This window comes from Vipera ursinii (genome assembly GCF_947247035.1).
Source record: "Vipera ursinii genome assembly, chromosome: 2".
Classification (NCBI taxonomy): domain Eukaryota; kingdom Metazoa; phylum Chordata; class Lepidosauria; order Squamata; family Viperidae; genus Vipera; species Vipera ursinii.
Window position 1 is genome coordinate 270,140,460 of NC_139513.1, and position 16,555 is coordinate 270,157,014.

At 36.2% G+C, this 16,555-nt stretch overlaps 1 protein-coding gene across 5 annotated transcripts in view; it reads right to left on the reverse strand.

Moving 5' to 3' along the window:
- The window catches only part of MTREX (Mtr4 exosome RNA helicase), a gene marked incomplete at its 3' end in the record, with an annotated part of 41,262 nt that overhangs the window by 22,291 nt on the left and 2,416 nt on the right, over positions 1-16,555 (reverse strand). For 4 of the 5 annotated variants that reach the window (XR_014491596.1, XM_083355531.1, XM_083355530.1 and 1 more), the window contains exons 3-15: positions 16,379-16,445; positions 14,996-15,058; positions 14,208-14,320; positions 13,484-13,658; positions 11,056-11,146; positions 10,838-10,962; positions 10,176-10,274; positions 9,308-9,410; positions 9,054-9,185; positions 8,246-8,325; positions 6,045-6,155; positions 4,823-4,924; positions 2,933-3,058 (exon numbers count right to left, since the gene is read on the reverse strand). Coding sequence is in view for 4 of the 5 variants with exons in the window: in XM_083355531.1 (XP_083211657.1) it covers positions 2,933-3,058; positions 4,823-4,924; positions 6,045-6,155; positions 8,246-8,325; positions 9,054-9,185; positions 9,308-9,410; positions 10,176-10,274; positions 10,838-10,962; positions 11,056-11,146; positions 13,484-13,658; positions 14,208-14,320; positions 14,996-15,058; positions 16,379-16,445 (1,387 nt within the window). Of the gene's footprint in view, positions 1-2,932; positions 3,059-4,822; positions 4,925-6,044; positions 6,156-8,245; positions 8,326-9,053; positions 9,186-9,307; positions 9,411-10,175; positions 10,275-10,837; positions 10,963-11,055; positions 11,147-13,483; positions 13,659-14,207; positions 14,321-14,995; positions 15,059-15,418; positions 15,749-16,378; positions 16,446-16,555 lie in introns of those variants that run through there. The other variant, XM_083355533.1, reaches the window with a different exon arrangement.

Consider the following 16,555-nt stretch of genomic DNA (forward strand, 5'->3'; position numbering starts at 1 on the left):
CGTAAGGGCTAGTTATCATTTTCCAGATAAGACTGACCCTGAAAATGCATCTGCTTATTGTTAAGTGTGTTTTGAAAAACTGCCATTTCTTTTCCAGTCCCAGAATAATTTCCAGAGGTTATCCTTATAACAGCTATGGTCAAAACTAACATAAAAAAGAGAGACTTCCTGTCAAGATCAAACTACCAGTGAAAACAGCAACAGACATGGCAGCAGCAGCCCACGAACTATAATTTTTCCAGTAGTATGGGGCCATCTTTGTCTACTTTCTTAGCGCTGGATCCTCATCATATAAACAAAAAAGGTGCTCCATGTAGATAGATCTGGTTTTGCCAGGAAGCAAAAACTGTGATCAGACTAGTGTCAAACAACAAATATAGCATTAACCTGATCAACTGACCCATAACACAGAGTCGGTTCTGTGGGCCTATGTCAGGGGTAGATGACCTTGTCTCTTTTATGACTCGTGGACTTCGACTTCAACTTCAACTTCCATGCTGGCTCAGGAATTGCGGGAGTTGAGGTCCACGAGTCATAAAAGAGCTAAGGTTGCCCACCCATGGCCTAGGTTGACTCAATCATCTACAATGAGAACAACCAAAAGTCAAACAGGGATAGCTTGAGGTCCCCTGCAATTCTTTAAATGGCAGATGCCCAAGAACCTGGACGAATGATTCTCGAAGTGTTTTCCTGAAATACCAGAAATCTCCACAAATCCACCAAGTGGCTCACCTCAGACACCCTGTATTAACAGAGCACAGACTATTCTCTCTCTGTGCAAGGGGGGTCAGTTGTCAAGAGTCTGCTTATCATTCCAGTGCTTATGCTAACAAGTCAGATAAAATCCTAATTTGTCCATATAACACTGAATCCTTAAAGGCAACACTACAACAATCTCTATAATGCCACTATAGACAAAGGAAGCAATTGCAGGCTTAAGAACGTGCTGCTTTTCATTTTTGAAATTGGAATTCTCAATATTTTGCAAGATGCTTTCTTACGATATAAAACTAACTGTCTGGAATTCATTTTTTTTACAAAATGGTTTCAAGAAAACCATGAGAACACTAAATACTATACGACTGCTGAATGCCAAGTCATCCTCTCCTGCCAGGTTTTTCATGCCAGACTCTGGCTGGTAGGTCACATCCTTCGACAAATTGAGATCTGTTACATTTTGCAAAGCCTGCCCACACATGCAATGTTTGGAAACATATGCACATGAGTTATGTAAAACAAGGCAACCCTGCAATTAGGTCTGGGAGTTCAGCTGATGTTTATACATGGAGTCTCTACAGTAGCACAGATTCCACTTCAACAGATTATTTGAAGAGGTGTGCCTCCATCTTGCAATAAATGGACTAAAGGATGACTTTCAATGACAAATTAACCAGAGGGATAAATATAAAATATGACATCTTCTTCTTCTTCTTCAAAAAAAAACACAAAACAGTAAAACACAAAAGTAAAACAAAATATAAATGCAAAACTTCTATAGCATTTTTCATCAAGGTAAGCAACTGTTTGTCTGAACATCTGTTGCAATAGCACTGAGAACAGCATTACCAACTGTGATCTGAAGGGATCACACAGCAATGTTTAATCCTCAAAGTTTCAGGATCCTAACCTAGATGTGCTCTTGTTGTAAAACAAATAGTATGTACCTAAAATAATTATTATGTTTGAATTACTGAGTAGACCTTGTAATATTTTCTCATCTGAATGAATGACATACTGTCCTTACAGTGAGTGTGTACAGAAGCATGCAGTGACAGTAATTCACTCTCTTGGTAACATAAAATATATTCTTTGCATGTCACTGCATGTTTCTGTACACAATATCACTAGACAGTATGTCACTCATTCAGTTGAGAAGAAAAAAATATTGCAAGGTTTACTCAGTAATTCAAACATAATTATTATTTTAGACTTACAATAACAGCATGTCTACTGGCATTGCCAAATGAAAACAATGAATCAGCTATCTATTTTCAGTCCTTGTATCCAGTAAAATAATTACTGAATTTATCTTTTTTCCTTCTGGTAGAATGACAGGCCAGTATTGAATGCATCCTCCTCTATACATTATAAGCTATATATTTCCCAGTTTCATCATGGTATGCATCTTATGCCTGTTGCAATCAAAGGGACAATGGACATCAAGAGAAAGAGCAAGCTTATAGAACAGAAAAAGGACAGCAGTTTTAATTCTGAACTGCATATTCTGCATATGACGAATGTACACATGAAATAAATGCTGTTTTGTTTATACTACACTGTATCTTCAATCAAAACTCCTCACAATGATTCACAAACTGTGCTGGGTTATTTCATACTTAATCACCTTAACTATGCATTTAGATCATTGGAGTGTATTCTATAAACATGCACACAACTCAGCATTTTCAGTTCATGCAATATGACATGCCAATCAGTAAATGCTAACAAATATCTGATTACTTGAAACCCAGAGTGCCTCAGTTTAAAAATAAAAGTGCAATAACTTACATATTGATTACAAGTTATAAAGTATACTCGAAATGGGCCAAAAGAGAAACAAAATGGAATTTAGAACATCTTTGATAGAAACTTTAAAATTTCAATATAATCAGTATTGTAACGCTAATGAGCATACTGCATGGTAAGATTCTAGGGATGCCAAATCTGAGCAGATCTCAACCCATCCCAAATGCAATCCATATTGTTCTGAATATCTTTTTACCCTAAATAGGACTGGGCTGTATCTATAACAAGATAAATTACTCCCAGTTCCAGAAGGTACAGTTCCAGAAAATAAAAACTATGCCTGAATTACTTAGATCAGCTATTTCCAGGAAAAAATAGAGTATTTCAGAAATGCATTAGTCTATTTTGCATTTAATTATATGCTTCTCACACATTTTCAGAACTTTCTAATCAGACATCAAAATACCTTTAGAAGCTGTTTTCCAATCGTTGGACTCATCTTTTCATCCACCATTAAAATGACTATTCCTCGATCATCCATGCCTCGGCGGCCAGCACGGCCAGACATCTGAATGTATTCACCGGAGGAAATCTGAAAATATAAAAAAATTAAGACAAAATACTGATGCACCTGCTACCACTACCACTATATCTAACATAATACAGTAAAATAATTCACATCTTTTCTCTTCACTGTATATTTTCTATCAAACTCTTCTAATTAGAGCTGGACAGATACTTCCCAGTAAAACTAGCTATTGGAAACACGGCTCACTGAAGGGATATACTGTACTACAGGGTATTCCCAGGGTGAGTGGGAGCAAGTTTTACAATACTCTGTGACCAAAAGCCCCATCTGTGGAGACGAACATAGCTACTTAAAAGTAGATGGCTCTGTCCAGACAACTGCCTCATAATGCCTATTTAACAGCATTAATGCTGTTATGGCGGTTAAGAGAACATTTTTCCTTATCAAAGTATTGTGATACATAGAGGTTGTCTCTGGATGTCCCCATGTTTTCTGCAACAAAGTATTGGCTCCTCGCCCTTTATTGTATGTTTGGGATAGATTCTTAGAGCCTCTGAACACTTAGTTTCTAACAAGCTATCTTCTAGGATGGACTGGACTCATTGGGAATCATTACCTGCCCATGAAACAGTGATCTGATCTTATTATCATCAACTCCAGTGGAAAATGTACTGATCTCCTCCAACAGTGCCACAAGCTATTCCTTGGTGGAGCAGTGGGTTAATGCCTCAAGTAACACCAGCTGCCTGCAATTAGTGCAGGTTCGCATCCCACCAGGCTCAAGGTTGACTCAGCCTTCCATCCTTCCGAGGTAGGTAAAATGAGGACCCAGATTGTTGGGGGCAATAAGCTGACTTTGTAATAATGCCGCTTGGGGGCCCCCGAAAGCCCTAATAAGCAGGCATATACAATGAAGGCTATTGCTAAGCACATTGGTTTGTGCTTAAATTCTAAGCCGCCCTGAGTCTTCGGAGAAGGGCGGGATATAAATAGAATTTTTTAAAAAAAATCTACTTGCTGGGATTAAGGGAACAATCCAGGTAAGAATATGGTTCAATACCCAAATAAAGTGTTTCTTAAGATTGTGAGTACCAAGCTGGAGGTCATATAAGGGAGCAGTAAATAACCTGGGGTGAAAATGCCATAACCCTGAGGTCTACCCATCTATGCAGCATATTTTCAACTGATCCTTTCTCCAGCCTGCTTTTAGGAAATCCAAGAGGTGAGAGATTCCTGACACAGGAGACACACATTTATGGGTTTTATGCCATGGTTCAAAGTTGCTTTATCAATTAATAAAAGCTTGGTGGTAACCAGTTGCCCTGAGGTCAGGATGATCAAATGGACTTGAGCATAAAAGAATAAGTGAAAAATAAACCAGCTCAACAAAATGCTGCATTTTACTGTCTGTTAGCAAAGGAAAACAATTCAATAGCAAATTATCCTGTCTCCCCAGCTTGCACCCTCTGCAATTTCTGTAATTCATACCATGCATATTCATTGTGTACTGGCTGGTTGATGGTTAATTCCAACACATTTCAAGATTCTTAAATTAACAAGGACTAATGAAGTGACACTTACACTTCGCTTTGATATCTTATAAGGTCTCCCTGCCTTTCTAGCATGACAGCATGCTTACTAGAGATGTGAACTGAAAATATTCCAGATTTCGGCTGGATAAATTTCAACCTCTATGCATAGAACATATATATTCCAGATCTGCCCCGTTATCAATATACATAGTCTCTATCCAGACAGGACACATGTGTTTTGATCCATGCAAAAAAAGTCCACACAGATAATGTTTCTCCACTCCCTAATGCTTACCCATCGGAAGTCTTTCCCATCATATTTCCGGGCACTTGTGAATAGCACTGTCCTTGCTGGCATGTTTATTCCCATAGCAAAGGTCTCTGTAGCAAATAAGGCCTAAGTGAAGGCAGAAATATATTTTAAAAATTCATTACCACATACTAAAGTACCCAGATTCAACTATATAGTTTAAAGTCATAAGAAAAAAGCAGACAATTAACAAACTCTCAATTTACAATTCCCACAGCGTAGCCGTGAACTAAAAGGTATTCTTTATTAGCCAGATTTCTTTATATTTAAACACATAGCTGTACACACTTGGTATTTAGCACTCTTTCATTGCCTGAGAAAGTAATTAGTGAGTGAACTGCTCTGTGAAAAACTTTCAATGGTATTCAAGCTGGACAAGGCTGTCATACAACATGTTACCTGAATGCCAAATGTTTTAGGAGTAAGTTCCTCAAAAGACCCAATGTTACTGGTCCTTCACCTCTAAAAAGGTAAAGGTTCCCCCGGAGATGATTTATTCAAATAGCCAAGGAAGGAGGGAAGGAAAAATGTTTTTTTTTAAATTTACTTGAAAGCTTAAGTTTAAAAAATATTATTCCGATTTAATCTATATTGTCTTCTGTATCTGAATTAATATTAGCGCTATTCACATGGCAATAAGGTAAAGGTTCCCCCGCACATGTGTGCTAGTCGTTTCCAACTCTAGGGGCCGGTGCTCATCTCCGTTTCAAAGCCGAAGAGCCAGTGCTTGTCCGAGGACGTCTCCGTGGTCATGTGGCTGGCATGACTAGACGCCAAAGGCGCATGGAACGCTGTTACCTTCCCACTGTAGTGGTCTGTATTTTTCCACTTGCATTTTTACATGCTTTCGAACTGCTAGGTTGGCAGAAGCTGGGACGAGTAACAGGCGCTCACTCTGTTACGCGGCACTCGGGATTCGACCTGCCAAACTGCCGATCCTCTAATCAACAAGCTCAGCGTCCTAACCCACTGAGCCACCACGTCCCTTTACCTCTACTCAGCCACTATTCACCATTTTGGACACCTTTAAAATTTTATTTGAAAAACAGATTCATTGCGTTCAGGCATAATGACTATATGAGTGTATCATAAAACCCAGCACAACACAATAAAAATAAGATTTTTCTGTCCGAATTTAGATTTGAAAATGTGTATAGACTCACAGAATGAAAATGGTATATTACAGTATATGGTTGAAAGTACATACTTTTATCAACCCTTCAGAGAAAAGAATTTCGATGGTTTCCTTCAAAATAGGAAGTAAGCCTCCATGATGGATTCCAATACCACGTTTTAAAAGTGGAAGCACATGTTCAACCTGTATATACAAAAATAAGAGATGAATCTTATTTCATAGGAACTGGCTCGTAATTATTTGTTAGCTCTGCTACATATGGCTACCAACGATTTTCTGCTACATATGGTCAGCAAGCAAAGAATTTAAACAATTGTCTTTTTTGTCTGCTTTTTAAAACTCAAATAAATAACATAAACATGTCAATATGAACTATAAATGCAAATAAACGAATAAGTTTTAGTAGATTTAAGTTAAACCTGATAAAAAAGCAATAAACAGAAAATATATTCTTATGCCTGCTCAGTGTATCATATAAATTTCATCTTATAAGGCAACAAAGGTTCTCTGTATTGCCTAAAGCACAGAATTTTTTTTAAATTTACTCACTAGCCCTAGGATTAAAACAGATGTGGAAAATTATTTTGTGGTGGCAATATCACAGATATTCAAATTAACATACTAATCTCAAAAGAAACAAGAAGGATCTAATGCCTGATTTCTCCAACTGATTCTTCTCTTAAAGCCATCAAATATACAAAAGCCAAATCTTAAAAGACAGGAGTGTTCAAAAGGTAAAGCTAACATTTAGCCAGTCCAATTGACGTATGGAAGCTTCATACAAATCTGACATGTTGCAAGAAAATAAACAGAATGACACACAATGTGTCCTTACATCTAGAGAAGGCCCTTCGATCAGGTTGAAATCAGAGAGGAGATTGGAAGAGAAAGCATTTTTTGTGAATTAGGGTTGTGCAAAGCACTCCAATAGGAATTTTGTGAGTTACGGAAGTATAGCACTAGTATTAACAAAATATTAAAACAGCCATCATTTGTGGAGGGCTTAGTGCAGCTGCTTGCAAGGCTTTCTCCATTTTGTCTCAGCATGTATTTGCATGTAGTTCCAACCATTCCATTAGAGCTGTTGGGAGTCGAACTATTCCCAGCACATTATACTCCTCACTTAGCAACTGTTCAAAGTTGCAACAGACCTCCCGAGAGCTACTTATGACTCTTTTTTGAAGTTCCAATGGGCACACACAGACACACACACACATACTAAGGTCATGTGATCATCTGGGCGCTTGGCAACTGGCTCACATTTCCAACTGTTTGCAGTGTCCTGCAGTCACGTGACCCTGATTTTTAGCAGTTTTGCTGGTTTCCAGCATTTACTTTCAGTTTCTGGCAAAAAATGCCCATTAATGACTGTGACATTCATTTAATTGTTGCACAAAAGATAATAAAATCAGGCACAGTCACACAGTGCCACAACTTACAACCATAATTCCAGGCTCAATCATGGTCATAAGTCAAGGACTATCTGTATATGGACAGAAATCAGGAAAAACCAGAGTGTGTGGCTGCATTGAATTTCAAGGATGGGGACTGCCTGACATCAATGCACTTTGCATTCCGCTCAAATAATCTGCATAACCCTATTAATTCCATTTTCTTAAATTTTTCCCTGAGAAAGATGTTTCAAGGGGCTATATAGAGAAAAGAGTCAGATGGCATAAAGTGTTGAAAGATAAAAGATTTAGGACTGAATGCAAGGAATAACACAGTGAGGTGACATAAAAGATAAAAATGGTACGTAGACATTTTATGTCATTTTACAAAAAGTATTGTCACCAAATTCTATACCCAATTTAATCCAAGATTTAGATCATCCATGGGGTCACAAGGAGTTGGGACACGTCTTAGCAACTGAACAACAAATACATAGGCTGTATGGCTATGAAAAATGCATTTGCTGTTGCAGATTTTCTCTATTTTGTAAATTAATTAAAGGAAAGATTTAGTATGGTCTTAATTCATTGCTAAGAAACTGAGAACCAGTTTGGTCTTGTAATTAAGGCTCCAGGCTAAAAACCAGGAAATTGAGTTTTGCCCTGCCTTAAGTTACAAAAGCTGGCTGGGTGACTTTTGGCCCAATTCACTTCACAGGGTTGTTGTGGTGCTGACAACAGGAGTATTAGGTATGTTCTCTGCCTTACATTATTTATAAAGTAATTATAAAAATAATAAAGGCGGGGATATAAAAACTTTTAAAAAGGGATTGGTTCTATGTTGTTAACTGCAAATAAACTCATGTACTCTTAAACACTCACCTGTGGGAGCTTCTTGTCTTCATCAGACAAACAATCAATTGCATTGTTAAACACTTCCTCAACCATCCTTTTTTCTTCATCTGAAAGACAAAAGGATAAGAATAAACTTTTTTCCTTACCCCTCCAAAATAGCCATGTTTAGAACCAAAGCCTACCAAGAAGTTTGTTAAACAGAAACACTGAAAATAAATTAACAGAGATATTAGGCATATATTAAATAAGCCAGTAACAAATTTCTTCTCACCATAATGGGCAGATATTTTTTCTGGGATTTTTTTTGCAGAGTACTCTATCTCATAACAAATTACGGAATTGAAAAAAGTCAAAGTAAATTAAATATAATAGTTTAAGTAAATTTGTATTCAGTAAAAGTGAACTTATTAACTACAGTTAAGAAAAAACTCGCTGGTCAACTGAACCTGTTTTGACCTTTTCCTTCTTAAATACCACTAAATGTATATTATTCCTTCTCTATGTATTGCTTATTTAAAAGCATTCTCTTGATACTTGAGAACAAAGTGTTTTAAAATTTAAAATTACAAACAACCACATTCTAAATAAAATGTTTTAAGAAGGTGGCCAGTATCACAAGAAATATGACACTAAGGGGCACCATGGCATATTTTAAAATCAGATTTTACTACATCATTTGTCAAAAGAGAGGGGGTGAAAAGAAAGTTATTGGCTGGTCCCAGTTTTTTTGACTAGAGAACACATATCTGTTTAGATTGTATTCACTAAAAAATCAGTAAGAAATAATGCAAATTGATGAAAAATAAATTAACATTTAGAAGTGAGCAATACACACCTGTGTTGAAATCCAGTTTTGTCATCTGAAGTGCATAGGCTTCACAATCTTTCTTACTGAAACTGAATATAATTACTGGTTGGAAGTTTCTTTCCATGATCATCTTTACAATCTTAAATACATTTGAGGGACCTACAAAGACAGCAATTCCAGCAAACATTTTAGATTTTGAAGCTGAAATAGCGGCAGTTAGTTCATTTTAACTTCATCTGCCTAACCTTGCAATATATTTATCTGACAAAATTTATACCAACCTTTGGTTCCTCCTTTCCTGCCTTTCTGGTCTCCTTTGGCTAAATCACCTGCATCACGAAGTACCTGCATGGCCGTATTAAAATTATCTTCTCTAAAATCACCCTGGAAGGCAAAAACAGATTTTGGTTATAGCTTGGCTTTACTTAGTGACTGCCCTGTTCATCAACCATTCAAACTTACTAAGGTGCTAAACAAATAACTTTGACTAGTGCATGCATTTATGATCTTTCCAGGGTCCTTCAATCCACATGATCACCACAATCAGTATGCATTGTTCTGCCCCTGACTTGGTTTTTTTCCTCCCCTTGCAGAGTGGAGAGATTGGAGAGGAAGTGATTACAAGTGATTAAGCTCTGGGCTGCCAGCACTACCACACTGTTTTCTATTCCGCATTGTATGCTTGTTTACTCTCTTGTAATGTCTCCTCCTCCAATGAATACATACATTAATTCCCTTCTTCCTAATTATCCCAGTGCCAACCTGAGCATTCCAAAGAGTGACTATAATTAATTCAACAGAACAGTAAGCATCCTAGCATGTATAGACCTTCAATGTACTTTCTTCTTTTTCTCCAGCACTTGATCCTGATATTTACATATAAGAGTGCAAGTTTGGTCCAGTGGTTAAACACCACACCAGAAACCAGAGCACTAAGAGTACTAGTCCCGCCTTAGGCATGAAAGCTTCCTAGGTTACTTTGAGCCGGTCACTTTCTCTCAGCCAAATCTACCTCACAGGGTTGTGGGGAAAATAGAAAGATGAAAGAGTGTTGTGTATTTGTCATCTTGAATTATTTATAAAGATAATGGTGAGATAAAAGTAAATATAAATAAATAAAATAGCATTCAAAGAAACATCGTTCCTTACATTTTCATCAACTACAAGGTGAAGTCCATCTCCCCCTGCTGGAAAAATATAATGTTGCAAAGGAGTCGGTCTGTAATCTGTGTAGATCACATGGCAGGGCTGGTAAAGAGAAAATTAAGTTATTTAAAAATATTCTGTATGCTTTTATATACAATACGACATTCCTAATTTCTACATTTATCCAAATTAAGTCACCTAAGGCTGGCAGCAGGACTTTGCTATCTGCAATTAATCATAAATCACAAATTCTCATATTTGGAAAATCTGCATTCTTTTGTGTCTTACACAACTCTATTTTTTACTTTTTTATTTTTTTTTCTAATTGCTAGTCTTATGGCTTAATAAAGAATTCACAAGAATAATCAAAAATATAAATCCAATAATACATGTTAGTAGAAGTTAAAACTAGGTTGAAATAATACACTCAACTTAACTTTCACATTAAAAAAAACCTACTCTCCCTGTGTACAGACTTGATTACCTCAGTTCTCATTTGCCACGTATACTCAACCAATCAAACTGAGCTTGTTTTATATCATTCTTGCCGCTGATGCCTTCAACATGATTTTTTTTTTTACTTTGGTATTCCAAAGCTAACTCTCAGCCTACTAAGTGAGTTAACAGCACTGCTGCAAGTAAAGGTGAAGAAAAAGACATTTTACCTGTTTGTGAAGATGACATATCCATTCAGCAAACTGACGCGCATTTGGAATAGTGGCAGAAAGAAACACATAGTGAACGTTATCAGGGAGCAAAATAATGGTTTCTTCCCATACCACACCACGTTCTAGAAAAGAAAAATTCACAGGACAGCATCATGCTCATCGTACAAGGCTTCTACACACAAAAACTCATATATAAATATGCAAAATTATAGTACCTGAATTTCTCATGTAATGAATTTCATCAAATATAACCCAAGCAACTTCACGCATAACCTCAGAACCTCTGTAAAGCATACTTCTCAAGATCTAAAAAGAAAAATAAATGAAAATGACCCATTGAACGTTGCAAGCAATGGGCCAAGCACACTTGTTTGGATCTGCACCTCATAAAGACCTCAAAGAGTTTTTATGAGGGGCAGATCCAAACAAGGCTTTAAACTAAATCTGGAGGGGGAAGGAAATCAATAAGCAGAATTATATTAACATAAACCCAAAGGCAATAAAACCTAAAACAAATAAGGAAGCAATGACAAGGAAAGGATACAACAGACAGACTTAAGAATGGCAGTTTAAAAGGGATCAGAGAATGGAGGACACACAGGACACATCTGAAGTCCTAGCAGGCTGGGGCAGAAGAAAATATGACAATTTTCATAAATGGAATCTGGTCAGATTTATAGATTTTGAGACCACATAAAAAGATTCTGAGTGGTTTATAGGTTATAAAAGAATATACATCATAAAAGAAAAACAGGCCTATCTGGACAAAACATCAATAATATTTAGAAAAAAATTCAACAGGGGTCCCACAAACATCCAAACCCAAGGATGGGAACAGAGCCAGGTCTTCAGAGACTAATAGAACATCTGAAGGATAGGTACCATAAGTAACTTAGGGGGGTGCTGTTCTAAAGGGCAGGGACAAAGGCACAGAAGGCATACTTCCTATGTCCCACAAGATGACAACATATAACTGTAATATGCCCACTGTGTTCAAATGTGTGAACAGGCAGAAATTGTTGGAATTGGCACGCTTCAAAGAGGGATAGAACTTATTACTGAATATACGGTAATTGTTTGAAAAGAGATATATCTATCAAAAGAGGAGGGAGGCTGTATTATATGTAAAGAATGGCCACATCTTCATTCTTTCACCAAGAATGAAAATCTTGCTAAATGAAGCTGGGTGAATATTAAAGAAAAAAAGGGGTGGTGGGGTGGTGGTGGAAATGACACTATTATGTCAAACTACAGACCACCCAGAAGATATAAATGAAAATTTTGCAAACCAGATGGTCAAAGTATGCAGAAAACATGCATTGTGGTAATAGAGTTTTCAACCATATTGATAAAAATAAGATTCTAACTGTTGCATGTGGGACATCCACAGGTTCTTGATGTACTTTGCACTCAATCCCGTTATCCAAAAGATAGAAGATGGAACTAAAGGACCAACTTATACTAGACTTACTACTTACTAACAGGAAAGAAATGGTTCAGGAAGTTGTAGGAAATGTGGGAGAGAGTAACCATGCAATCCTAAAATTTATCAAACTGCAAGTGAGGAAGTAGTCAGATTAGTGTTCAATATTTCAAGAGAACTGACTTCCAGAAGCTAAGGGAAAAAGTAAGGATTCCATGGATGAAAATCCTGAAAGGAAAAATTCTGAAAAGTTAATTAAACACTAAACACCAAGAAAAGAAAAATGGGAAGAAGATGATGAAACCAGCATGGTTGTATAAATAACTCTTTGATAAATTGAGAAATGAGAAGAACTTTTTAAAAATAGAGGAGCGTGTAACAAAGGCAGAGGAAATAATAAAAGAGATTATTAGGAAATAATCTGAAGGATAAGGTCAAGAAGCATTTGGTCCAGAACGAGCTGAGATTTGCAAAATTAACAGAAAGAGTTCTTTAGACATAGGCAGAACAAGAGGAAGTCAAGGAAATTGTTGATTTGAGAATAGAAGATACCAAGTTAGTGATAACAGAGAGAAGGCTGAACTGAGTCCTATTTTGTATGTATTTTTTTTTCAAAAAGTCCAATTTCTCAGAAGCTGCACCATGTGAGGCAGAAGAAAAATGATCAAAATGGGTAAGAAAAGTGGTGAGAAAACATCTGCTTCTGCTTTGAAGAAATTCAAGTCAGTGGGGCTAGATGAATTGTGACCCAGGCTGCTAGAGGAATTGATAATCTAGAGCAGAGGTCCTTAACCTTTTGGGCACCAGGGACCGGTTACGTGGAGAGAGGTTTTTCCGTGGACCGGAGGGGGCGTGGTTTTGTATATTGCCTGCATCCCGTGGATGGGGCTTTGCTTGTTTGTGTGGACCGGTTGCTGGTATGCTGTAGCCCGGTACTGGTCCACAGACCGGGGATTCGGGACCCCTGATCTAGAGTAAATCTGATAATCATAATAGAATGCATCAGATAATCATAATCTCCAATTCCATATCCAAACTTATATGGCCATCAAAGTCACACGTGGTGACTCCAGGTGGCTTTATTACGTTGATAATATGTTAAACAACACAGGGTTTAAACTGAACCATATGGCATGCAATTCAATGTTTTGTACAAGCATATACATAGTATAACAGAGAGCTCAAAAACCAGCACAGGAAAGTTTAACAACCAGACCTACCTCTGTGGTCATTACAAGGCAAGATGCCGTAGGATTGATGGTGACATCCCCAGTCATCAATCCAACATCTTGAAATTCTTCATACATCTCACGATATTTTTGGTTACTAAGAGCTTTAATAGGACTGGTAAATATCACACGCTGTTTTTCTCTTAAAGCCAAAGCAATGGCATACCTGTAGTACATATGCAATATTCATAATGAATTGATATGCTTTGCAATCATTTTATTATTGTTTATAATAGCTGTTTTATTGTTTAAATCCAATAAAATATCCCAATGTTAGGAATCTTAAATATTTTATTTCCTTTAAACAATATATGCAATATTATAATAGTACTAAACGCTTGAAAAGAATTGTGTGTTCTATAAATCTGACAGAAATACAACATTGAAACAGATTTCCAGGACAAAAATTATTTTGAAAGAAAATGAAGCAAGGTATGCAAATCTGTACAGCAAACTAATTTTAAAAAAGAATTAAACAGCTGCCAATCATTCCTCCATGTTCCCACACACCCCAATCATTTTCTCTTTACTCCATATTTTTGTAACTATTGATCTATAGTTTAGAAATACAAAACTAGCTTCACATTAAATATGTATATAAAAATATACAAACAAAATGGAAATATGATAAATGTAGAGTTAAATTACTTTACCATTACTTTACTTAAGGGTAGAATTTAGTGTTTATTTTTAAATCCATCAGAGACCTACTTACTCTGCACATACAGTTTTCCCTGCTGAGGTATGAGCAGATACTAAAACAGACTGATTATTATCCACACACAAAAGAGCTTCTCTTTGAAAAGCATCAAGAATGAACGGATATTCCTAAAAAGAAGAAAAAGTTATATAAATTCCAGAACTGATTGCAAATTGGCACAATTCTTTTCCATATATTAGTTTGGTTTGTATTGGTTTCTTGTTTTTTTTAAAAAAGCCATTCTACAGATATTCTGGAAATTAATATCCTCAACAATCATAATGCAACAGATGTGATGAAGTAATGGTATAAGAACAACTAATACACAGTTATCTTTGAAACCAGTTATCTTTGCCCCAAATTGATAATTTGGGACTAAGGATGCAAAAGATGTATCTTTAAAACACAAGAACTTTAATTTTTAAAAACTTTCTAAAAATCCTTATTTGAACAATTCTCTTGAAGTACAGCTTTCCTAAGAACAATGTATTAACATGCTTCTATACATTCAACAGAAGTGCAGAATTGAATAGTCAGTGGAATTATGTGCTCCTGTAATTAACTGAAACTGTATGACCCACATTTAACTATCTTCCAGTCAAATAACCAGAGAAATTCCAACACTGTTTTATTCATATTAGTTTCAACTATTAAAATGATTGATATTAGCATTTCATTAACTTTCAGATAAAACCAACCCCCCCAAAATGTTTATGTCTACACAAATAACTGCCATTTTATCCGTTGTCCATTCTTCGCAATTAGCTATAAAATTAAAAGAATAAGACTTGTAAATTACAAACCTTTGCAGCTTTCCCAGTTCTTGCTTTCAGGGCTACGAAGTCCATATCTGCAGGAAGAGCAACCTAGTAAAAAATATTCTCCAGTCATTTATATTATTTTCCAGTAACAATGTTCATAATGTTTGAAGCAGAGTCCCTCGGGAAAAGGGCAGTATATAAATCGAATTAAAATAAAAATAAATAAATAATGCTCCCTCCAAAATAAGGGACGTAGGCAGGACTGAGGGAGAATGACTGGCCCAAAGTCACTTGCTCTATAAATGACAGTACACACAAACCAGGGTTTTCCCAGCACATCTCCAATATCTTAACCTGTCTGTTTTTGTATGAGAAACAAAATAATTTCAAATGATTTAAATTAATGTCTCTGTTTATAAGCCTTAACAATTACAGATTGTCATCTACTTCTGACCAGACATGTACCTTGACTTGAAATTCCGGTATTTGGGCTCAATTTGCAGTCATGTGACAAAATTTTCGGTGTTCAGCAAGATGACATTTGAAATGTCCCGCAGTCACATGGCCATGTTGTATGACTGCTGAAAACTGGAACCTGTTTCTGATTTTTAGCAAAACCACATCCACAGGGAACAATTGGTTTGCTTAAAGACAGCAATGTTCACTTAACAACCATGGACTAGGTTAATAACTACTGCGAAAAAACACTGAAAAATTGAGTCAGTTATGTGACTGACCCATTTTATGACAGTCATAACATATCACAGTAACAAGTAGACTCTTTTATGGTTACATGTTGAGGACTATCTGTACTTTCGTTCCAACTAAGGTTATGGATCCCCTCAACTTGTTGATTTTGCATTACTAGTTACTTCAAGAACATTTCAAAACAGTAATATTATTAACTCTTTTTCCAGAGCTCACAATCATCTCTGTTCCTTATGAAAGAGTACTCTATAATGTCTTTCTCTGGTTAATTTGGTCAATAAAGAGGTAAATTGCCCATAAACCTTAATGTTGTAAGCTTAGCTCCTAGAAATAATTTACAATTTTATGCTACAAAATGTCTGTTTTTAAACAAGGGAGATCTAGAAAGCTCTATCTACTCTTTCTCTTAAGTAAACAGCTAAATTAATGAATATCACAATATCAATCTCATTTCTATTTACCTCCTACCTTTAGAAAGTGCTTGGGTTCCCTTACATTTTAGTTTTAGAAAGAAATGGAAATCAGAGTATATGTTTAATATGAACATTTAGCTCATATTATAACAGTATTCAAAAATGTCTCCTTTTTCTTTTCCCATTACTTACCCTCACACAGAAAAGCAAACTATTGCTAAGTAGATTTCTATTTAATAGTATTCTCAACTCATAATAGTAGCACTATATAAAACAGCATCACCCCCACCAATCTCACACTCACCTCATGTGTACAGCCTTCAATTGTTTCAACAGCTTGTACTTTTACTTTTGGCATCACATCTGCCAAACTGAAATGAAAACCACATTAATTTACCAGTCAGTAACGAAATATGTATGTTATACTTTACTTTTAAAGATTAATTATGCTAATAATGATCATTATCCATACATCCAAGTC